The following is a 24,480-nucleotide window of genomic DNA, read 5'->3' on the forward strand; positions in this document are numbered from 1 at the left end:
AACTATGATGTGGGGAATCGGGAACTGTTAGCCATGAAATGGGCATTTGAGGAGTGGAGACATTGGTTGGAGAAAGCTAAACATCAAGTCGTGGTCCTCACTGACCACAAGAATTTGATTTACCTGGAGTCGGCCAAACGCTTGAACCCTAGACAGGCTAGGTGGGCCTTGTTCTTTACACGTTTTGATTTTGTGGTCTCTTTTTTACCTGGCACTAAGAATGTCAAGGCAGACGCCCTCTCTAGGAGCTTCTTTGCTGATTCTCCTGTGGTGACCAAGCCTGCTACCATCTTAGGCGAAGGGGTAGTTCTTTCTGCCATCTCGCCCGATTTGAGACGTGCTCTGGAAGAGTTCCAGGAGGACAAACCTGAGCGTTGTCCGAGTGGAAAGTTGTATGTTCCTGACCAGTGGAAGAAGAGAGTGATGTCTGAAGTTCATTGCTCTGCATTGGCTGGTCATTCAGGTATTTTTGGTACTAGAGATCTGGTGAGTCGGTCTTTTTGGTGGCCCGCCTGGTCTCGTGATGTCAGGAATTTCGTGCAGTCCTGTGGGACTTGCTCCCGGTCTAAACCTTGTTCTCGCTCTAGTGGGTTGTTGATGCCTTTGCCAGTCCCCAGGAGGCCATGGACCCATATTTCAATGGATTTCATCTCTGATATGCCTGTCTCTCAGAGAATGACTGTTATTTGGGTGATTTGTGATAGGTTCTCTAAGATGGTCCATCTTGTACCACTCCCTAAGTTGCCATCTTCCTCTGAGTTGGTGCCCCTGTTTTTGCAACAGGCGGTTTGCTTGCACGGGATTCCTGAGAACATTGTATCTGACAGAGGAGTTCAGTTTGTGTCTAGATTTTGGAGGACTTTCTGTTCCAAGCTGTGAATTCAGTTGTCCTTCTCCTCTGCTTTTCACCCTCAGACCAATGGGCAGATGGAGAGAACAAACCAGACCTTGGAGTCGTATTTGAGATGTTTTATTTCCGCTGATCAGGATGATTGGGTTTCATTTTTGCCCTTGGCCGAATTTGCTTTAAATAATAGAGCTAGTTCTGCCACTTTTTTTTGTAACTTTGGGTTTCATCCTCGATTTTCTTCAGGGCATGTGGAGCCTTCTGCCTGCCCAGGTGTTGACACTGTGGTGGAGAGAATACACCAGATCTGGGACCAAGTGGTGGATAAGTTATCTCTCTCCCAGGAAAAAGCCCAGCGGTTTTCCAACCGACATATGACCATTGGTCCCCAGTTTAAGGTTGGTGATATGGTTTGGTTATCATCAAAAAATATCACTATGAAGGTGGCTTCTCCTAAGTTTAAGCCTAGATTTATTGGACCTTACAAGATTTTGGAGATTATTAATCCGGTCTCTTTTCGTTTGGCTCTTCCTGTCACATTTAAAATTCATAATGTGTTTCATAAGTCCTTGTTGAAGAGGTTTGTTGAACCAGTTGTTCCTGGGGTGGCACCTCTGGACCCTGTATTAGTTGAAGGTAACATGGAATATGAGGTAGAGAAGATACTGGATTCCCGTCTGGCTAGAGGAAGACTCCAGTATTTGGTTATGGTCAGGAGGTTAATTCCTGGGTCTCTGCCTCTGATATTCATGCCAAAAGATTGGTGCGTGCCTTTCATCGGGCTCACCCTGATCGCCCGGGTGGCGTGGATGAGGGTTCGGTGACCCCTCCTCAAGGGGAAGGGACTGTTGTGAGTTCATTTTCCCCTTCACCATTGAGGTCTGATGAACTCCCTCTTCTGGTGAAGGAAGGTAGTGAGGCTGATTACAAACACCTGAGCAGAATGATGATGACTGGGTGACTGGCATTGCTGACTGGATATAAGGCAGCCGACACCCTTTTGCCTTGCGGGTGATTTCTATGAGGGATTCTAGGAGACCAGTCTGATTCCTGCTCCTCAAAAGCTAAGTTTTCTGCTCTGTTTTTTGCATTAGTGTTTTGTTTTGCCTTGTTTTTCTGGATTTCTGCCTTCCCCTGCTGGGTGAGCTGAATTCCTTTTTGCTCTGTCTTCAGAAAAGACCTGAGTACTGATATAGTCTTTTTGAAGCCTAGCGTCTTCAGGGCTTTTTTCCCTATCAGTCTGTTGGCTCTTGTTTTTGAGAGGGTTTTGGCGGATTGCAGACAGCAACTTTTCTATTCTGTCCTATTTAGTTAGCTTGGGCCCCATCATTTGCTCAGCCTATCTTTCTATCTGTGTGAGTGTTTTTTCATCTTGCTTCACCGTCATTATATGTTGGGGGCTGCCTATTGCTTTGGGGTCTGCTCTGGGTCAGTTTAGATTTCCCTTTCTGTCTTTAGGCTATGTAGTTCTCCGGCTGTGATCGAGGGGTCTTGGGCACCGTAGGAACCCCCCACAGCTACTGCTAGTTGTTGTTGTTAGGTTCAGGGGTCTGCAATCCGATAGCTGCCAACTTCTCTCGGTTTCTGGACTTAGCTAGTATTTCTGTTTTTGCCTCCTACAGTGACTCATTCATAACAGCTGACCCTCAATTAATTAGTGTGTGGACACAGCAAAAACCTTTCTTTGTGAAGAAAGTGTTGCTGTATCGCAGTACCATTGATCCCATCGCCGTTACTCATATCCATCCAATTTTGATCACAGGGAGAGATGTAAACATGGTGCTCACTGCCTATCATGATCTGTCACATAACTTTGGAGTGCAAAACACAGAAGCCACAGGCCATAGGCGATTCAATTGGATTGGCATGAGAGGGAGGGCACATTTAAAAATGTGCGCTGGAATGTCACACGTCTGTGGGTAGGAAAACTGTTAAAGCTGATGAGAAACCACCACTGCATCTCATTGTGAGTCGACGTCCATAAGAAATGAAAGCCATTGATCATCTGAAGCTGGATCCCGGCCAGCGGGACAGGGCATAGCTACATCTTAACCATCATCTTCTATCAGTTCACCAAATTTGAAGTGCCAGTCCCAATGATAGACTTGACAGCCCAGACTACACAGCGGAGGAGCAGGGAGAGGTACACATAGCAAATGCAGGGGCCCTGCCCAAGCAAGGGGGGCCCACTTGTGGGCGTTGGCACTGGCACTGGGCCCCTCATATTACGGTGGTGTGTCTGACGGCGGGTGTGCACCACCACCATCAGAGACACTTGATTGCACTATGAGGGACCCTGTGCTAGTGCCCGCACCCACGAGTCGGCCCACCCACCTGTCCAGGGAAATGGCACTTGCACGGTTGCATGCGCTCGGTGGTGACCCCGGCCATTGGGGGGAGGAGGCTGCCCAGTTAGGGAGGTTTACAAAATGGCATATGTTGATGTGGGACATTCACCTGCTGAAAAAGGCGAAATTGGTCAAGTCCCAGGAACAGGCAGACCAAAGAAAACAATTTTTCTGGCAACCTATGTGTCATCAGGGTAAGGTGGGACAAAATCCTTGGAAACCCATGCATGGTGCATTTTAATGAAGGTTAGATCATCCACATTTTGAGTCGACAAACGGGTCCTTTTTTCTGTCAGTATTGATCCAGCAGCACTGAAGACTCTTTCCGATAGCACACTTGCAGCTGGGCATGCGAACTCCTGTAAGGCATATTGTGCCAATTCAGGCCAGGTGTCCAGTTTAGCTGCCCAATAGTCAAATGGGAATGACCTGTGAGGGAGAACATCGATATGGGAGGAAAAGTAGTTTCTGACCATACTTGACAAGTGCTGTCTCCTGTGGCTTTCAATCAATGCAGTATTACCAGTCGTGTGAGCGGGACTTGAAAAATCAGTCCACAACATGGTCATGAAACCCCTGTCTCCAACGCCACTTCTGATGTGTCCACCACCAACACCGCTTCCAAGTTGCCCGCGGCCCCTACGGCTCGTGTGAGAACCATCACCGCTGCTGTGCGCTGGGAATGCCTCAACCAACCGGTTTACCAGAGAAGCTTGTTTGTTAGCCAATATTATGTCAAGGTTCTCCTGTGGCATGATGTTTTGGAATTTGCCTTTATAACGTGGATCCAGGATGCTGGCCAACCAGTAGTATTCATCGTCATCATTTTGGCAATGCGGGGGTCCCTTTTTAGGATCTGCAAGGCATAATCTGACATGTGGGCCAATGTTCCCGGTGTCAATGATGCACTGCGAGTGCTGGGTGGAGGAGCACTTTCTGGCAAATCCACATCCCTCCAGTCACGCACAAACCCTGTACCAAACCTTGCAAAGCCAACATTTTCTCTCGCCCCACGAGAAGCATCCTCCTCCCCTAAATAATCATCCCCATCATCATCCTCCTCCTCTTCCTCTTCTTCCTCCACCTCGTCCACGACAGTTCCCTGACCAGACAATGGCTGACTGTCATCAAGGCTTCCCTCCTCCTCTTCCTCCTCATCAACCTCGCCTGCAGACGCCTGCTCCTTAATGTGTGTCAAAGTTTGCATGAGCAGACGCATAAGTGGGATGCTCATGCTTATGATGGCATCGTCAGCGCTTACCATCCGTGTGCATTCCTCAAAACACTGAAGGACTTTACAGAGGTCTTTCAGCTTCAACCACTGCACACCTGTCAACTCCATGTCTGCCCTCAAAGTGCCTGCCCGTGTATCCTCCCACAAATGCATTATGGCCTGCCTTTGTTCGCACAGCCGCTCAACCATGTGCAGGGTGGAGTTCCACCTTGTTGCAACGTCGATAATTAGGCGGTGCTTAGAAAGGTGGAGCAATCGCTGCAGCTTCTGCATACGACTGGAGTGTACCGGTGACTGGCGGATGTGCGAGCACAGTCTTCGAACCTTAAGGAGCAGGCCTGTTAAATCTGGATAATTAGTGAGGAAGCACTGCACCACCAGGTTCAAGATGTGAGCCAAGCAAGGTATGTGTCTGAGTTTTGAAAGGGATATGGCTGCCACAAAACTCCGGCCGTTATCACTAACTACCTTGCCTGCCTCAAGATGTAGACTGCCCAGCCATGACTCAGTTTGTCGCTGCAAGTAGTCGGCCAGTACCTCTGCGGTGTGTCTGTCTCCCAAACACATGATCTGCAACACAGCCTGCTGACGCTTTCCATTAGCTGATCGATAGGGGGACACCTAGTTTGCAACACTGTCAACTGCGGATGCAGTGCTCGTGCGACTGCGCTCTGTGGACCAGCTTTTGCTTCTGGAGGAGGAGGAGGAGGGTCGAACGCCTACAGCCAACTGTTTCCTATACCGTGGGCTAGGCAGCACTGTGCCACCACCGCTGTCCCCTGTGGACCCTGCATCCACCACATTAACCCAGTGCGCAGTGATGGACACGTAATGGCCCTTGCCATGCCTACTGGACCATGCATCAGTTGTGAGGTGCACCTTTCCACTCACTGACAGCTTGAGTGCATGGACAATGCGGTCTTTCACATGAAGGTGGAGGGCTGGGATGGCTTTGCGAGAAAAGAAGTGGCGACTGGGTAGTTCATAGCGTGGAACTGCGTAGGCCATTAGTTCGTGGAAAGCTGCGCTTTCAACCAACCGATAGGGCATCATCTCTAACGAGATTAGTTTGGCAATGTGGGTGTTCAAAGCCAGTGTACGCGGATGAGAGGATGAGTAATTTTTTGTCCTACTCATAGTCTCTGGTAGGGTGAGCTGGACTTGAGAGCTGGATATGGTGGAAGTAGCGGTGGCATGGCGGACTGAGAGAGGGTTGATGATGGTGATGGAGTTGGTGTTCTTTCTGATGGCCTAGATTCTGTCTTGATGGTGATGGAGTTGGTGTTCTTTCTGATGGCCTAGATTCAGTCTTTCATTGCAATAACAGTGTGATTCCCTGAATGATTTGCCCTTGTGACGACAACTCAACATTTGCTGCTGGTGGTGTGCTAACCGAGTGGACTTACAGGGGGGGAAACAATGTTGCGTTGCTGACTACCTTCTTTGGGAGCAGTAGCACAAGTGGTACGTGAGTTTTGGTAGTCCATCCACGCTTGCAAGTGCATGGTGGTTAAATGTCTTAGCATGCAACTGGCATTCAAATTTCTCAGATTTTTCCCTCGGCTAAAGGTCTTTGCGCACTTCTTACAGATTACCTTTGCCTGATCATTAGGATTTTGTTCAAAAAAGTGCCACACTGCACTCTTCCTACTAGGGAAGACAGTTTGAGGCCTTGCACGCTGTGCTTTTTTGACCGTCTGGCCAAGCTGTCCTGCAATTTTTTGGGGTTTTGTAACCCGTTTTTGGACTGCTCCGGGCCTGCCAGATAACAACTGTTGCGATGTCGATGCCCGCTGCGGATGCTCCTCCTCCTCTTCTGAGCTATTGGCAGCAGCACACTCTACCCCCAATGGATGCCAATATGGGTCAACAACTGGGTCATCCATCACCTCCTCTTCAATGTCATGTGCACCTTCCTCTGTGTCACCGTGAATGGTGGTTTAGTATGCGGGAGGGGGCAACTGAGTATCATTAGGGTCAGATTCTGGTTCAGTACACTGCGAGGACAATGTAGTGCTCTGAGTGAATATATCAGCAGATAAATCTAGCAGTGGCTGTGCATCAGTGCACTCCATGTCAGATTCATCTTGGCCTGGGTAATTCACGATTTGACTTGATAACCCAGGCATGGTATGTGAAAACAGCTCCATGGAGTAATCTGTAGTGTGGCCTATCACATCCTTCAATTTTAGTAGGGGTGAAGGACACAAGGAAAGGTGTGGTTCAAGACCATGAGCCTCCAATGACAACTCAGTGCTTTTATTTTTTAAAATTTCAGAAGAGGAGGCGATAGAGCTGGAGGCTGAGTCAGCAATGTAAGCCAAAACTTGCTCTTGAAGCTCCGGCTTTAGAAGCGGTTTACCTACTCCCAGAAAAGGGAGCCTTCGAGGCCTTGTGGAGCCAGACGATGACACAGCCTCAACACCTCCAGTATTAGGTGCTATTTTGCTTTTGCCACTATCAGCAGATCCACCACCAACACCAACACCATCATTACCAGCTGCCAACCCCCGCCCACTTCCTTGGACTCTTCCACCACACTTCCTCATTTTTTGGAAAAATTTACCCAAATTTACACCAACTCTCTGGTACTGTAAAACAAGGTACAAGGTGTATATAGTACTGGGGAGAATTGGAATGTCTCTACACTTCAGGACACTGTGGGATTCAGTCAGGCCCTGTTTATTTAACACCGCAATATGACAGGCAGATCCTCTATGCTGTTAGAAGGGTGTATAGAGGACTGTGTAGAATTGGAATGTCTCTACACTTCAGGAGACTGTGGGATTCAGTCAGGCCCTGTTTATTTAACACCGCAATATGACAGGCAGATCCTCTATGCTGTTAGAAGGGTGTATAGAGGACTGTGGAGAATTGGAATGTCTCTACACTTCAGGAGACTGTTGGATTCAGTCAGGCCCTGTTTATTTAACACAGCAATATGACAGGAAGATTCTCTATGCTGTTAGAAGGGTGTATAGAGGACTTTGGAGAATTGGAATGTCTCTACACTTCAGGACACTGTGGGATTCAGTCAGGCCCTGTTTATTTAACACCGCAATATGGCAGGCAGATTCTCTATGCTGTTAGAAGGGTGTATAGAGGACTGTGTAGAATTGGAATGTCTCTACACTTCAGGACACTGTGGGATTCAGTCAGGCCCTGTTTATTTAACACCGCAATATGACAGGCAGATCCTCTATGCTGTTAGGAGGGTGTTTAGAGGACTGTGTAGAATTGGAATGTCTCTACACTTCAGGACACTGTGGAATTCAGTCAGGCCCTGTTTATTTAACACCGCAATGTGACCGACAGAAATTGGCTAGTGTATGACAAACTACAAGGTATATATAGAATTGGGCAGAACTGGAGTCTCCCTACAGTGTAGGTCTGTAAGAACGGAACAACTCCTCGACTTATCCTTACAGAGTCACACACAGATAGCTTCACTGTGGCCGTGATAACAGCCGTTACACGGTACTGAGAGAGGAGCGTGCACACACACCGCTGTCCAGTGTATGTAAAATTGTCAAGCTCCGTGTTTTAGTATACGGACTGACACACGCTGTCTCTCTATAGTTTTGAATGTAATCAAACAGCAAATATACTAAACTGTTTGAAAACCAGACAAAACTATAAGGTGGAGGTCTGTAAGAACGGAACAACTCCTCGACTTATCCTTACAGAGTCACACACAGATATCTTCACTGTGGCTATGATAGCAGCCGTTACACGGCACTGAGAGAAGAGCGTGCATGTACACCGCTGTCCAGTGTATGTAAAATTGTCAAGCTCCGTGTTTTAGTATACGGACTGACACACGCTGTCTCTCTATAGATTTGAATGTAATCAAACAGCAAGTATACTAAACTGTTTGAAAACCAGACAAAACTATAAAGTGGAGGTCTGTAAGAATGGAACAACTCCTCGACTTATCCTTACAGAGTCACACACAGATAGCTTCACTGTGGCCGTGATAACAGCTGTTACATGGCACTGAGAGAGGAGCGTGCACGTACACCGCTGTCCAGTGTATGTAAAATTGTCAAGCTCCGTGTTTTAGTATATGGACTGACACACGCTGTCTCTCTATAGTTTTGAATGTAATCAAACAGCAAATATACTAAACTGTTTGAAAACCAGACAAAACTATAAGGTGGAGGTCTGTAAGAATGGAACAACTCCTCGACTTATCCTTACAGAGTCACACACAGATAGCTTCACTGTGGCCGTGATAACAGCCGTTACACGGCACTGAGAGAGGAGCGTGCACGTACACCACTGTCCAGTGTATGTAAAATTGTCAAGCTCCGTGTTTTAGTATACGGACTGACACACACTGTCTCTCTATATATTTGAATGTAATCAAACAGCAAATATACTAAACTGTTTGAAAACCAGACAAAACGATAAGGTGGAGGTCTGTAAGAATGGAACAACTCCTCGACTTATCCTTACAGAGTCACACACAGATAACTTCAATGTGGCTGTGATAACAGCTGTTACACGTCACTGAGAGAGGAGCGTGCATGTACACCGCTGTCCAGTGTATGTAAAATTGTCAAGCTCCGTGTTTTAGTATACGGACTGACACATGCTGTCTCTTTATAGTTTTGAATGTAATCAAACAGCAAATATACTAAACTGTTTGAAAACCAGACAAAACTATAAGGTGGAGGTCTGCAAGAACGGAACAACTCCTCGACTTATCCTTACAGAGTCACACACACAGATATCTTCACTGTGGCCGTGATAACAGCCATTACACGGTACTGAGAGAGGAGCGTACACTGCTGTATGGTGTGTGAAAAATGAACACTCAGTAACTCACAAGGACAAAACAATACAATCTGGATTGGATGGAAAAAAGCAGTTTGCTCCGCAGTGGGCACACAGCAATGCAGCTACCAGTTAGCCTTAAAAGGCATCCTAATAACCAACAGAGCTGATGCACCAAAATATAGACTCCCCTTGCACTGCACAGTGACTGGTGTGTTGTACAGGCAAAATCGCTAGCAGCAGAATCAGTTTTTAGTATCTTCTTCCCTGCCTAACACTCTCCCTACAGAATCAGCAGCAGCTCTCCCTATTCTGAGATCAGCAAGAGTAACATGGCGGTCGGCATCCCCGCCCTTTTATGCCCCCTGTGACGCCCCACAAAGCAAGCCAATCACTTGCATGCCCTTCTCCAAGATGGTGGTGACCACTGCCTATGTCATCACGTTGCCCACAGTGTCTGTTCTTCCTGATTGGCTGGAAAAAGGGCGCTCAAGCATCTTTTGAAACGCGACTTTGGCGCTAAAGTCGCCGACCTCGTGGCCGACCTCACTCTAAGGTCGGGTTTCGTTTCATGAAACCCGACTTTGGCGAAAGTCTGCGACTTTTCAATTTTTTCGACCCGTTTCGCTCAACTCTACCTATAAATTTACGATAGAAATTAGAAAAACCCAAAAACTTCTGGAGAGCCTTCAAAGAAGTAGGCTGAACCCCATCATAAATGGCCTGTACCTTGGCCGGGTCCATTTCAATATTCAATGGAGACAAGATAAATCCCAAAAATGAAATCCTCTGTACACCAAAGAGGCACTTCGATCCCTTAACAAACAGGGAATTCTCCCTCAAAATCCAGAACACAGTCCGGACATGTTCCACATGGGAATCCCAATCACTAGAAAAAATCAAAATATCATCCAGATAGATGATCAAAAACTTATCCACAAAGTCTCAGAAAATATCTTTCATAAAGGATTGGAAGACAGAAGGGGCATTAGAGAGCCCAAAAGGCATCACCAGGTACTCAAAATGTCCCTCTGGAGTAATAAACACCGTCTTCCTTTCATCCCCGTGCTTGATGCGAATAAGATTATACGCCCCCTGAGGTCAAGCTTAGTAAACCAGCAGACACTCTTAACTCTGGAGAATAAATCAGACATCAGAGGTAACGGGTACTGATATTTAACCGTCATCTTGTTAAGGGAACGATAATCAATACACAGTCTTAATGAACCATCTTTCTTGGCCACAAAAAAAGCCCAGTGCCTAATGGTGACGAGGATGGTCTAATATGAACCTTCTCCAACGACTCCTTAATATAGGATCGCATAGCATCATGTTCGGGTACAGATAAGTTGAAAAGCTGACCCTTGGGAAATTTACACCCAGGCATCAACTCAATTGCACAGTCATAATTCCTATGAGGAGGCAAAGACGTAGACTTACTCTCACTGAAAACATCAGAGAAATCAGCCAGATAATCAGGAACATCATGAGACTGAGGAGAGGCGGAGAAAACAGGAGTGTCCCTAAGAACACACTGACAACCCCAACTCACCACAGACACAGATTTCCAATCCAAAACTGGGTTATGAGTTTGCAACCAGGGGAACCCCAGAACAATAGTATCATGCAAATTATGCAGCACCAAAAATTTACACTTTTCTTGGTGGTCTGGGGCAACTCGCATTATCACCTTGGTCCAAAACTGACGTTTATTCTCCACCAAAGGAGTGGCATCAATACCCCTCAAAGGAATGGGCATCTGCAGAGGCGTCATGGACAAACCACAACCTTTAGCAAAGTCTAAATTCATCGGATTCAGAGCTGCTCCTGAATCCACAAAAGCCTTAGTGGAAAATGTGGACAAGGAGCAGATCAGAGTAATTGCCAAAAGGAACTTAGGTTCTATACTGCCCACAGCAAATGTGTGTGCAAAACGTTTCTCTCGTTTAGGACAGACAGAAATATTATGAGAGGCGTCTCCACAGAAAAAACACAGCTTATTACGCCTTCTAAACTCCTGACGTTGCGCCCTAGACAAACCCCATCACATTGCATAGGTTCAGACATTTGATCAAAAGGTGGCAGCGCCTCCCGTGTAGTTTTACGTTCACGTAAACGCCGATCAACTTGAATGGCTAATGACATAGAGCCATCCAGACCAGAGGGAACAGGAAATCCCACCATAACATCTTTTACGGTCTCTGACAAACCTTTCCGAAAGAGAGTTGCCAATGCACTATCATTCCATGTAGTAAGGACCGCCCACTTTTGGAATTTTTGACAGTACAACTCTGCAGGATCCTGACCCTGGTTTAATGCCAACAGGGTTCTCTCAGCTTGATCAACGGCATTAGGTTCATCATACAACAACCCCAAGGCCGGAAAAAATGCATCCACATTAGTCAGAATAGGATTTTCAGGTGTCAGAGAAAAAGCCCAATCTTGGGGATCGCCGCGCAGCAAGGAGATGACAATTTTAACCTGCTGCACAGAGCTCCCTGATGAGTTAGGCTTCAAAGCAAGAAATGATTTACAATTATTCTTAAAATTTAGAAATTTAGACCGATCCCCAGAAAACACATCAGGTCTTGGGTTCAGCAGTTAGTGACTGAATAAGGTAGGTGGAAATTCCCTGTACTTAAGCAGCAAGCTGCTCCACACGATCAGACAGTTGCTTAATCTCCATTAGGAAAAAAAATCCTCCTACGGCCTCAGAGAAAAAGAGGAAAAAATACATAATAAAAAAAAAATTCTGACCCTTTTTTTTTCTTTCTCTAACAATTCTTTCCTGCTTTTGAGTACCCTAGAATCTGCGGTATGGCTGGTGATTCTGTTATGAATGGGAAACCGAGGAGGAAAAAAAGACAATTAGCTAAGTCTCAGAAAACCAGAGAAGTTGGTAACTATGCAGATTGCAGATCCCTGATCTTAACCGCACAACTAGCAGCAGTCGTGGAGCGTTCCTACGTTGGTCCTAGACGCCTCGTCACAACCGGAGAACTACATAAGCCTAAAGCAGGAAAAGAGGAAAACTACCTGCCCCAGAGCAGACCCCAAAGGAAAGACAGCCCCCCACATGTATTGACGGTGAAACAAGATGAAAATACTAACAAAGGCAGGAAAATAGGCTGAGCAAACGATGGGGCCCGGCTAACTAAAAAGGACAGAAAAGGAAAGACACTGTCTGCAATCTGCAAAAAACAGCCTACAAAAATATTGTCCAACACTTCTGATAGCAAAATTAACCCTGAAGTCACTAGACTTCTAAACCTATATCAGCACTCTGAAATATTCTGAGACAGAGCAAAAAAAAGGCCAATCTAATAAGGGACAAAAAGCAGATTGGCAAATACTGAGTAATAGGAGTGGAATTTCAGCATAGCCCCAGCAGGGGCAGGCTGATTACACAAAAAACTGAATTGAGCAACAAGCGCAAGTGTGAACATTAGCAAAAAACAAACTTAACTTGAGAAGACTGGAAGAGAGCTGAAGTCCAAGACCTGAGAAGCAGACTGAATCACCAGCACCCGGATAGGGCATCGGCTGTCTTATATCCAGTCTGATACTCCAGAGATCCAATCGTTATCTTCCTCATCAGGTGGCAGATCACTACCATTTAAACCAACCGCACTACCTCCTGTCACCACCTGAGGGTGAACGGAAGGGGAATTCTCAACTGGTGGAGCAGAAAATGAGTTAATGACAGTGCATAGGATCCATCACACACACACAGGTGAAAGGGAGCAGAGAAAAAAAATGGTAACGGTCAGTTATAAAGTCAGGACTCTAATGTCAGGACCCTGTCTGCATCGGCAAACTGCCACACCGAGCAGGATGACTTACCCACACTATGGGAGAGCGCGGGGTCCAATACAGTAGTGACGGTTCAAGCAGACAGGACCTGCAGAACTGAAAATAGTAAGGAATCCGAGGACCTAGATCATGTGACTGCAGGGGGTGGGGCTTAGCGTCCTACTGCTGCAGATGATATAATGTACCTACTGCAGGGAAACTGTAGAAGAGGAGAGGAAAACGCAGGTCAGACAAGCGAGGGTTCGTACACGGAGAGGGCTGTGCGGTACCAGAGGGCCGAGCAAAGAATAGTCAAGTCACAGGCAGAGGGTCTTACACAGAGAGATAGCGCAGTACAAGAGGGACAGGCAGAACTCGTAACAGGGACAGAACCGGGTCAAAACCAAACAAGCAAGCAATATATCAGGCACAAGGCACACGTACGCACGAGGCCAACTAACTCAGCCAAGGGCAGGAGTATAACTGACACCGGACCTAGGTCAAGTGAGCATTAAATGGCCGCTCTCTGACAGAGAGAGGCAGAAACAATTAACCCCTGTCTGACCAGGATGGGCCAAAGACAAAGCCCATCCTGGATTATGACAGGTTGCTTGTTTCACTTGTGTTTTATTCCAGCACCATTTATTCTACTGTAGCCACACAATGCCCCAGGGTTTGTTGTGGGTGTGATGTGATGAGACAATGATTCTTTAATGCTCTTCAAATCAAATCTAAAGAGCATTTGGGAAAGAGAAACAACAGAATAAGTATTTCTTGGATAAGCCTTGACTGTGGTGAGTTTGGATTTCATTATTGGGACAACGACCAATCTCAGAAAGTAAGACACCACCTTCTAATTTACAGTTGCATTTCCTTCAAAGTTTTTGTTAAACAACATACTTGTAGTTTTGGCCACCCAACTAAAATTGTGAAAGGGCAGGGAAAGACTGTAAAGGAATCATCACACTATTCCATCTCTTAAGATTCTTTATTCTCAAGATTGGTGAGTGTCTCTCAAGCCTTATGGAAAGAAGGAAAAAACAAATATAATGGGTTGAAAGAACATTCACAGGTATGTGGTCTCCAAATATGTAACAAAAACTTGATTCCAGCTCACTTGCTCTATGCTCATTCACCTGGGGCTCAGACACCGGCCTCACACTGGCCTCACATCAAGGATACTTGAAAAAATTGGAGTCCGGCTCAACAGGACTGTTTTTTTCTTTTTATTTTTCAAAAGAAAATATAGTGCGTACAAAAGAAAATTTTCATGACTAGTCATGAGTAAGACTGCTTAGTGCAGTCAAAACGCGTCGACTGGGTCACGTCGACCATGAAAATTTTCTTTTGTACACACTATATTTTCCTTTGAGAAATAAAAAGAAAAGAAAAATCCAGTATTGTTGAGCCGGACTCTAATTTTTTCTAGTCTCCAAATATGCCTCAATATTAGCACACAAGAAAGTGGTAAATGTACTTGAACCTTGAAAATGGGATGGGGCCCCCAGCATCTTCTATCTCCATAGTTTGGACTAAAAGGTGGACAGAGTAGTTGGCCACAATTTGTAGATGTAAAACAATTTTACAATTGTGCATATATATATGGATTTATATGCATTAAGTTACTTGCACAGATGTTACTTGTATGTTATAGGGTGATCAGGGCTTTAATAACAGTGTAGCCAGCACAACCCATGTGATACATATAGTATGGGAGCATGAACGTCCGTTCTGATCAAGTGTGGGTTTTCCAGCAGAAAAAGAATGATTCCAGCTCACACTAAGGACTCCAAAGTATGTCTGAAGTGCATAGCTGTATTTTGTTATGTCTTCTGCAGGACTGTCATGGAGTTTCTAATTTTTTTCCTATTAAAATATGATATTTTTTATGTGGAGCTGTAATCAATCCTATTCTACTTATCAGACCTTTTCACTGACTGTTGTAGACGTGTCCAAGATCAATTTTCTGCAGCTATTGTAAAAGACATATTAAATACAATATTAGGACATAGCAATAAAAATCACATCAGTTAGATGGCCATATACTGTATAGAGACATATAGCTTATAAGGACCTGTGATTTGATACAAACATATATTTTAACTGTTGAAATTCCTGCTGTTCTCCTGACTCCAGCGATATTTTTCTTTTGTTTCTGTGTCCCTCCGTTCCTAAAATATTGCCCTCAATTCCTGGTATGGAAATCTGGTCTTTTAAGCCAAGTGAGCATGGTCAGCAACTCTTCTTTATAGGCATCTTTTTTAGGACCATGCCCAGTTGATTAAAAAAGAATAGGTTTGTATACAGAGAAGAGACGACCATCTTGAACTGAGAGATACATTAAAAAATTAAAAACATTGCCGAATTTAGAACACTGGTTAAAAAATGTACACAATTACACAATTTCTGGCATTTGACAGGGTGCCTTTATGTCCCCATAGAGCAATGTGAAATCATGTCTCTGCTATAAAACTGGACATTCACGATATTCATAGTCTATGTTGAGTCAAACAGAAATATAAAGACAGTCTTATTTGCTGACATCTGTACCATATTGAACCCTAGGGTGGTGAGGAAACATTTTGAAACCATTACCTTCATCTCAAAGTCAAACATATCAACCATTTCATCAAGGAATGATTTAATTGACTTTGATGAATAATGACACATGGGGGAATGGGTTATCAAATAACTTCTATAACCACAGAGGTTGCAGTCACAAGGGCTCTGGTGCCAAACGAGACTCGACACTGTTTCTGCACCAAGAGAAATCACTAGCTATGTATGGGGTGTTGTATGTGAGAAACTCTTAGGCCAGGGTCACACTTGCATGTGTAATGCATGAGTCTCTCACATCAATACCCGGCATTGCCGCCGGCACTCAGGACCGGAATATGCGGCTGCATAGAAATACATGCAGCTGCACACTCCAGTCCCGAGTGCCAGCGGCAGTGCCGGGAATTGATGCGAGACACACTAGTTTCTCGTATTACACACGCAAGTGTGACCCTTGCCTTACCATAAGCAATTTGGCTGCTGCATCACTCTTTCATGTCTGACTACTTGTCCTTAGTTGTATGTAAGGTGTTTCCAAAGAAGATTGAGGCATTTGCTAATTGACATTTCTAGCATTTCATTCACTACTGCTGCCTTGTAAATTTAATTACAAGTTATAAGTCATGTAGGAATCTTCATAGGTAGCACTGTAATATTGAGAGCAGCAACATCTGTCAGGCAAAAGGCACAGCCGGCATATTTGTGGGGATATTAGGTTTTGGTAATGTTTAAAGAGCAGATAAAAGTGCTGGACCATTATTTTACCATCCCTGGTATGTGGCGTCAGGAGGCTGCCAAAAAGTCTGCCTTGTCTTGGCCAACACACTTCAATTTGGTAAAAGGATGGCAAATTGAACTTTAGTTTTACTCTCTCACTAAAAAAAAACAATAATTGTCGAAGGTTAGATTTATGGGACCACCTCCTAATTACTAGATTATGTTAACAGCTCACAGTCCTACCCGATCAGTACATCTATGGTGAGGAGTTGTTTTATGGAGCAGGGGTCGAGCTTGCACGAAGAAAATTTTTTTAATTTTTCTAGAAGTATAAAATTGGAAACATTTAAACATCATAATTTCTAATCGTGGGATAGTTAGCCACTACTAAAATAATTTAATGGAGGAGATGCCACCAATAAAGAAGAAACAGTGTTCTAGAAAGGAATTAGGATATCCAGAAATGTGAGTATTATAAGGATTTGAGGCAATTTTTAATATTTTCCTTTACATTTCATATTTTGTGTAGGGTTTTATTACATTAGAAGGTAATTAAATAGTTGTATATTTATTTGTAGTTCTCACATTGCTTGGAGCAATTTAGTAGCTGTTGTAGAAGAAATAATAATTGCATTTAACTGTGTAGAATAAACCTGAATATGTTGCAAAGCAAGATACTAAATAAAAAAAGCACATAAAATCTACAACAAAAATTAAATAAAAAAAATTGTAGACTCCTATGCAGCACTGGTATATTTTTGTTTGCTTGTGTTTTTTTTAGTTATTGCTGTTCAGTGATCAATTTTTTGTATTTTTTCTTCTTTATAAATTGGAATCTTAAGAGCCTTTTTTAATGTAGGGTTAATCCACATAGATTTCTATAAATTAGCAAAATATCTAGACCCTATATGATACACATTAAGTACCAAAATTAATATTTGCAAGTTGTTTTTTAATCACTTTATTTTTTGTCTTGTGAATTTATTAACTTGTTTTGCACCAAATTCTTCAAAATGTTGCAAAATAAAAATGCTATTAATTTTTGTCTTTAACTGGTTTTGCACAATTTTAGTGTGCATAAAGTCAATATAAGGAGGGAATTGAGTACTTTGGTGCCAAAAAAGTCTGACTTTTTATAAATAGTTGTAATAGATAAATCTGTGAGGAAACAACTAGGAACCTGAAACCATTCCCACAGTGATGAGCACAAAAACAAATATAAAAGAGTTTTAGAAAGGTGTAAATTAAAAAAAGGCTAAAGTGCAAATGAAAAGCAGAAAAAAAAAACTAGACAATAAAAATAATGGAATTCAATAATGAATTGATCGTTAAATATCTGTCTTGTGAGCTTAAATAAAATAAGAAATCAGAATACTGTATTCTCTAATATTAAAAGACATCATTAATAAAGAAAATGAAAAAAAAAAGCAGCCATACTTGCAACACCATGTCCAGACACAAAGGCACAACAGGTACCCCATGATAAAGGCGGGGGCAGCACAAGGGCAAAATACTGGAGGCGTGAATTACCCCTTTCTTAAACTCTGAAAATAATATACAGTAGCTACTGGAATTTGACAGTCTAAAGTACTTTTTAAGAACTAAACTAGAGCATATTCATTTATATTATATTTTTATTTTATATATTTTTGTTTTAATTTTTTTAAGCTATATACACATCTATTTATGTAGATTTACTATTATTTATATTGTTTTTAATTTCCTCTTTTATTATTTCTTATTTATATCTGTGTTATGTCTCATGTTAATAAGTGTACTACAGAAAAAGTCCTCTACATTTATACATCAAGTCTTAGATTTGGATGATGTAACCTATTACTATGCTGGTGATACAAACTTTTTATTATCTCTATCATCAACTAAAATAATTTTAAATGTATCTAACATTAATCCAACTTATAGGGTACTTACGTTTAAGCAATAAAATGAACAAATAAAAAAGCCCATTGGGCCTCGTTCCTCTTCCCATGGTGACAATCACTTAGTCCTGTGTGTTGAAGATGTAGGTAATATCCCAAACTCTCAGAAATAGTAAATGCCATCTTTATGTAGTCTTTGTCTTGATAGACTTCTATGACAATGTCCGATGTGTCACATTACAAAAATCTCACACTCAGACAGCCCCTATCACATTTAGTAAATTGACCTTCAATTCAATTAAGCAAAATATTAACAGCAATTATGAGCTCCTAACAAAGTATGTGATTTGTTGTCAACGTGTGTGACAGATTACATTCATCCCATTGGAATGTATCAGGGCTCCTTGTTCCTCGAATTGTAATTATATTTAATAATTAATCACCTTTTCGCTTGAAATATATATATGTACATAAAGTTTGTATATATATATATATATATATATATATATATATATCCAGAGTTGTGGAAATAAGGATTTGATCCCTTGCTGATTTTGTAAGTTTGCCCACTGACAAAGACATGAGCAGTCTATAATTTTAAGGGTAGGTTAATTTAAACATTGAAAAATAGAATATTAAAAATAAAAATTAAAAAATCACATTGTATAAATTATATAAATGTATTTGCATTTTGCAGTGAGAAATTAGTATTTGATCCCTCTGGCAAACGAGGCTTAATACTTGCTCGCAAAACCCTTGTTGGCAAGCACAGCAGTCAGACTTTTTTGTAGTTGATGATGATGAGGTTTGCGCACATGTCAGGAGGAATTTTGGACCCCTCCGCTTTGGAGATCATCTCTAAATCATTAAGATTTTGAGGCAGTAGCTTTGCAAAAAAAAGTTGCAAAAGCATCATTGAGACTTGTACTTATTCCAATAAATCATATAAAGGGTAATATAAAACAACGAAAAGGCAAACATCAGATTTCCACAAAAGACACATATAAGGAAACTTCCTGAAATGGTTGACAATTGGCAGAGTAAAAGCATTACTCTAGTGGGTTTTTTTTACATCCAGTGTTTGGTGAAGCGAACCGGAGATCACTTTCAATGTAGGTCTATGACAACCAGAATGAGGCTCTCATAGACATACATAGAGCGCTTGTCACCATTTCCTTTATGTTGCAGTTAGTCAGAAGATGGAGATGCAGGTTCAGTGCGGTGCAGGGAAGAGATGAAGATGGCTACAGGTGCGTATAAGACTAGGTGGAGGGACCTTATATTAGTAGCACCACGCCAGCACTGCAATAAAAAAGCTAGAAAGGTGTTTTTATAAGCCTTGCAACAATCCCACATGTGATACCAACACTGAATGCCAAATAGAATATTCAGTGGAATCTTGATGCCATTTGCCAACCCAGGAAAATAAATGGTTGCAACACTGAACTCTTTTTTCCTGTCTTATCTCTGCCAGAATTCAATGCACTTATATGCACTTGCACTTGTATGCTGCTCAAGACACAAATCTTTATTTTTAATGTTGATGCAAAGGGTCATTTATGATTTTTCACCTTCACAAACTGACAAAGCCACAAAGTCTCCATTGTAGGGCAAATGCCAAAAACTCTCTACAAGTCATCTTCTTGGACCAATGTAAATTCACATGGTGGAAAGGGATTTTAACTCTGGCTGCTGTTCTTCATCTATTCTTTAACAGATTTAATCACACACTGGCTGCTCCTGCCCCTGCATTCCATTCACACCTCTCTGCTACAATAACCTCAACCCCTGCTGCAACTTGTCAACTGAGTCAGGGTCTGTTCTTCACAAGTACCCAGGTTGCAAAAGAACTGGATAAGATCAAAGCTTTGAAGGCTTCAGGTCCTAACCGCATCAGTGCAAGACTAATCAAAACCTGCGGGCACCAGCTGAGTGAGATCATTACATATCTGTTCAATATGAGCCTGAGAATGGGTATAGTACCACAACTGTGGAAATTATCGTGTGTGGTACCGGTTCCGAAGAAACCTTATCCGAAAGACCTTAATGACTATAGACCTGTAGCATTGACATCACACCTGATGAAGGTATTAGAGTGATTGGTTGTCACACGTCTCCGTCCTCTAGTGAGCTCGGATATGGACCCTCTCCAGTTTGCCTACAGGCCGGGCATTGGTGTGGATGATGCCATTATCCACCTTCTAGATAGGACTCTCTCTCACCTGGAGAAACCTGGGAACACTGTGAGAATAATGTTCTTCGATTTCTCTAGTGCTTTTAACACCATACAGCCAGGTCTACTGAGAGACAAGCTGGGCCTTGTTGGTGTGGACCTCCAACTCTCCACCTGGATCCTTAACTACCTCACGAACCGACCTCAGTTTGTAAAGGTTCGGGACAGTGTGTCAGACACGGTGATCTGCAATACAGGGGCACCTCAAGGTACAGTTCTTGCCCCTTTTCTCTTCACACTGTACACTGCAGATTTTAGGTGCAACTCATCTAGCTGCTACTTGCAGAAGTATTCTGATGACTCTGCAATAGTAGGCCTCATCACAGGAGGTGATGGAAGAGAGTACAGAGACACTAACCAAGCTTTTGTGGAGTGGTGTCAGAGGAACCACCTTAGGATTAATTCCGGGAAGACCAAGGAATTGGTGGTGGACTTTCGCAAAGGCAAAAATCCACCAGTACTGGTGAACATTCAGGGAAATGACATTGAGATAGTCGACACCTATAAGTACCTTGGTGTGATCCTCAATAATAAGCTTGACTGGGCCCATCACTTGGATGCAGTGTCCAGGAAGAGCCAAAGCAGGCTTTATCTGCTCAGAAGGCTGAGAGCCTTCGGAGTTAGAGGGGCACTCCTTGCATCCTTCTTCAACTCTGTTGTGGCATCAGTCATCTTCTTTGGTGTGGATTGCTGGGGTAGTGGCATATCAACCAGGGATAGGAATAGGCTGGACAAACTGATTAGAAGGGCCAGCTTTGTCCTGGGATGCCCCCTTGACCCAGTTCAGGAAGTAGGCGACAGGAGGATAATGGCCAAGGTGAGCTACATGGTGCAGAATGATTCCCATCCCATGCATGAGACCGTGACAAAGATGTGCAGTACTGTCAGTGACCGGCTACTTCATCCTAAATGTGAGAGGGAGCGCTATCGAAAGTCCTTCCTTCCTGCTGCAGTTAGGCTGTATAACCAGCACTGTCCAAAACGGAGAACGACCCAAACAGTGAACTGATAGATCCAAAGTTGTGACAGTCCGGTTACATTTTTTTTTTCCCCGTATATGTACCTACCTACTGTCAATGTAATGCCTTTATGCATCTGTATCTGTACTTGTTCCTGCCTTGCTACTGTAATGCTCTGAATTTCCCCATGGTGGGACGATTGAAGGATTATCTTATCTTATCTTTCAGGTTTGCAATGGTGTTAGATAGTGATGAGCGAGCACTAAAATGCTTGGGTGCTCGTTGCTCGGGTCGAGCAAATTGGAACTTTCGGGTACTCGGACAGAACAATGAGCCCAATGTAAGTCTTTGGGAGACCCGAGCATTTTTGCTGCGATCCCCCCGAGGGTCCTTTAAAGGTCTAAAAACATCTGAAAATGATGGAAACACTGCTCAAATGACATGGGGACATCATGGGGATCGCTCCTGGAAGCATTCCTGACTCCTCGTTCACAGCTTTAAACAATTTTTTCTGAGTTTCATGCCATTTTTACCGGTGCACCAAAAAACATACCAAAACGAAACCAAAACGGATTTTGCTGGGAAATATGTTAAGGCACATCCTTTCCAGGTTTATGACTTGCATATAAGGCAAAATAATTAAGCCCAGACCAAAATGTTCCTCCCCCAATTGGGCTATGTTCAGACACAGTGTTTTTGAAGCATTTTTCAACTTTACCATTGCTTTCAACCAATACACATGCATTCACTGGGAAATGTCTTTGTAACATTTAACAACCCTAGCTGACCATGTAGTGTGTGACACATAAGCAGACATATCTTGTTTCATTTAGGAAGAAGGGACTCTTAAAGTCACAGAGCCTATTTTTATAGGGACATCAGGCAGAATTAATCTTCTTAAAGGGCCATTATTAATCAGTGGGTCTCCTAAACTGTTATTGCCTATGCAGTGAAAGGATGGGCTACCAAGAATTACAACGCACCGCAACACCCCATTCACGAAAGGTACAGGACGGCTTCCTGAAAAATATTGCATTGAATGCAAGGCCTGGCCTGCCCCAAGGTTAAATGCACCCCAATAAGTTTTTCAAGCCACGTACTGGATGTCCACGGGAAAATCCACTTCACATTATTCATTTTGAAATCCCAAACTATTTTCTTATGCATTGTACCAATAGAGAAAAAACGAAGGAACAAGATCCCAAAAATTGTCAAATTTTATTACACCATAAGTAAAAAGTATAAATCATAACACCACCATATCTCAATAAATACAATACAGAGTATAGAAAAGGGGAGGAAGTTGCCTCACCCTAGAAACACTAGTTCATAATTGTGGATAAAGGATAAACTGTATACTGGTTCCCTCCACCTAAATGAGAAGCGGCCTTGACCTATTATTATTATTGCACTAGATGTGCACCCTGTAAGTTAACAACAAGGTGCAACATATCACCATCACAAAAGATACACAAAGAAAAGCACCATATACAGTGGGGCAAAAAAGTATTTAGTCAGTCAGCAATAGTGCAAGTTCCACCACTTAAAAAGATGAGAGGCGTCTGTAATTTACATCATAGGTAGACCTCAACTATGGGAGACAAACTGAGAAAAAAAAATCCAGAAAATCACATTGTCTGTTTTTTTTTCCTTTTATTTGCATATTATGGTGGAAAATAAGTATTTGGTCAGAAACAAGCAATCAAGATTTCTGGCTCTCACAGACCTGTAACTTCTTCTTTAAGAGTCTCCTCTTTCCTCCACTCATTACCTGTAGTAATGGCACCTGTTTAAACTTGTTATCAGTATAAAAAGACACCTGTGCACACCCTCAAACAGTCTGACTCCAAACTCCACTATGGTGAAGACCAAAGAGCTGTCAAAGGACACCAGAAACAAAATTGTAGCCCTGCACCAGGCTGGGAAGACTGAATCTGCAATAGCCAACCAGCTTGGAGTGAAGAAATCAACTGTGGGAGCAATAATTAGAAAATGGAAGACATACAAGACCACTGATAATCTCCCTCGATCTGGTGCTCCACACAAAATCCCACCCCGTGGGGTCAGAATGATCACAAGAACGGTGTGCAAAAGTCCCAGAACCACGCGGGGGGACCTAGTGAATGAACTGCAGAGAGCTGGGACCAATGTAACAAAGCCTACCATAAGTAAAACACTATGCCACCATGGACTCAGATCCTGCAGTGCCAGACGTGTCCCACTGCTTAAGCCTGTACATGTCCGGGCCCGTCTGAAGTTTGCTAGAGAGCATTTGGATGATCCAGAGGAGTTTTGGGAGAATGTCCTATGGTCTGATGAAACCAAACTGGAACTGTTTGGTAGAAACACAACTTGTCGTGTTTGGAGGAAAAAGAATACTGAGTTGCATCCATCAAACACCATACCTACTGTAAAGCATGGTGGTGGAAACATCATGCTTTGGGGCTGTTTCTCTGCAAAGGGGCCAGGACGACTGATCCGGGTACATGAAAGAATGAATGGGGCCATGTATCGTGAGATTTTGAGTGCAAACCTCCTTCCATCAGCAAGGGCATTGATGATGAAACGTGGCTGGGTCTTTCAACATGACAATGATCCAAAGCACACCCCCAGGGCAACGAAGGAGTGGCTTCGTAAGAAGCATTTCAAGGTCCTGGAGTGGCCTAGCCAGTCTCCAGATCTCAACCCTATCGAAAACCTTTGGAGGGAGTTGAAAGTCCGTGTTGCCAAGCGAAAAGCCAAAAACATCACTGCTCTAGAGGAGATCTGCATGGAGGAATGGGCCAACATACCAACAACAGTGTGTGGCAACCTTGTGAAGACTTACAGAAAACGTTTGACCTCTGTCATTGCCAACAAAGGATATATCACAAAGTATTGAGATGAAATTTTGTTTCTGACCAAATACTTATTTTCCACCATAATATGCAAATAGAAGGAAAAAAAACAGACAATGTGATTTTCTGGATTTTTTTTTACTCAGTTTGTCTCCCATAGTTGAGGTCTACCTATGATGTAAATTACAGATGCCTCTCATCTTTTTAAGTGGTGGAACTTGCACTATTGCTGACTGACTAAATACTTTTTTGCCCCACTGTAGAATTGTCAATGTACCTGTAGTCATGCTGCCACCCG

General features: G+C 43.2%; 1 protein-coding gene across 1 annotated transcript in view; it reads right to left on the bottom strand.

Annotated features, from left to right (window-relative positions):
• Positions 1-18,302, bottom strand: part of LOC141051812 (uncharacterized) — a 56,420-nt gene extending 38,118 nt beyond the window's left edge. Inside the window, exon 1 of the mRNA XM_073548847.1 lies at positions 18,206-18,302. Within this exon, the coding sequence (XP_073404948.1) occupies positions 18,206-18,263 (58 nt within the window). The 5' untranslated portion in view covers positions 18,264-18,302. The remainder of the gene's footprint in view (positions 1-18,205) is intronic.
• Between the last annotated feature and the right edge of the window lie 6,178 nt (positions 18,303-24,480).

Source organism: Dendrobates tinctorius, unplaced genomic scaffold (genome assembly GCF_039654945.1).
Source record: "Dendrobates tinctorius isolate UK_male_01 unplaced genomic scaffold, ASM3965494v1 ptg000158l, whole genome shotgun sequence".
In the NCBI taxonomy this organism is placed as follows: domain Eukaryota; kingdom Metazoa; phylum Chordata; class Amphibia; order Anura; family Dendrobatidae; genus Dendrobates; species Dendrobates tinctorius.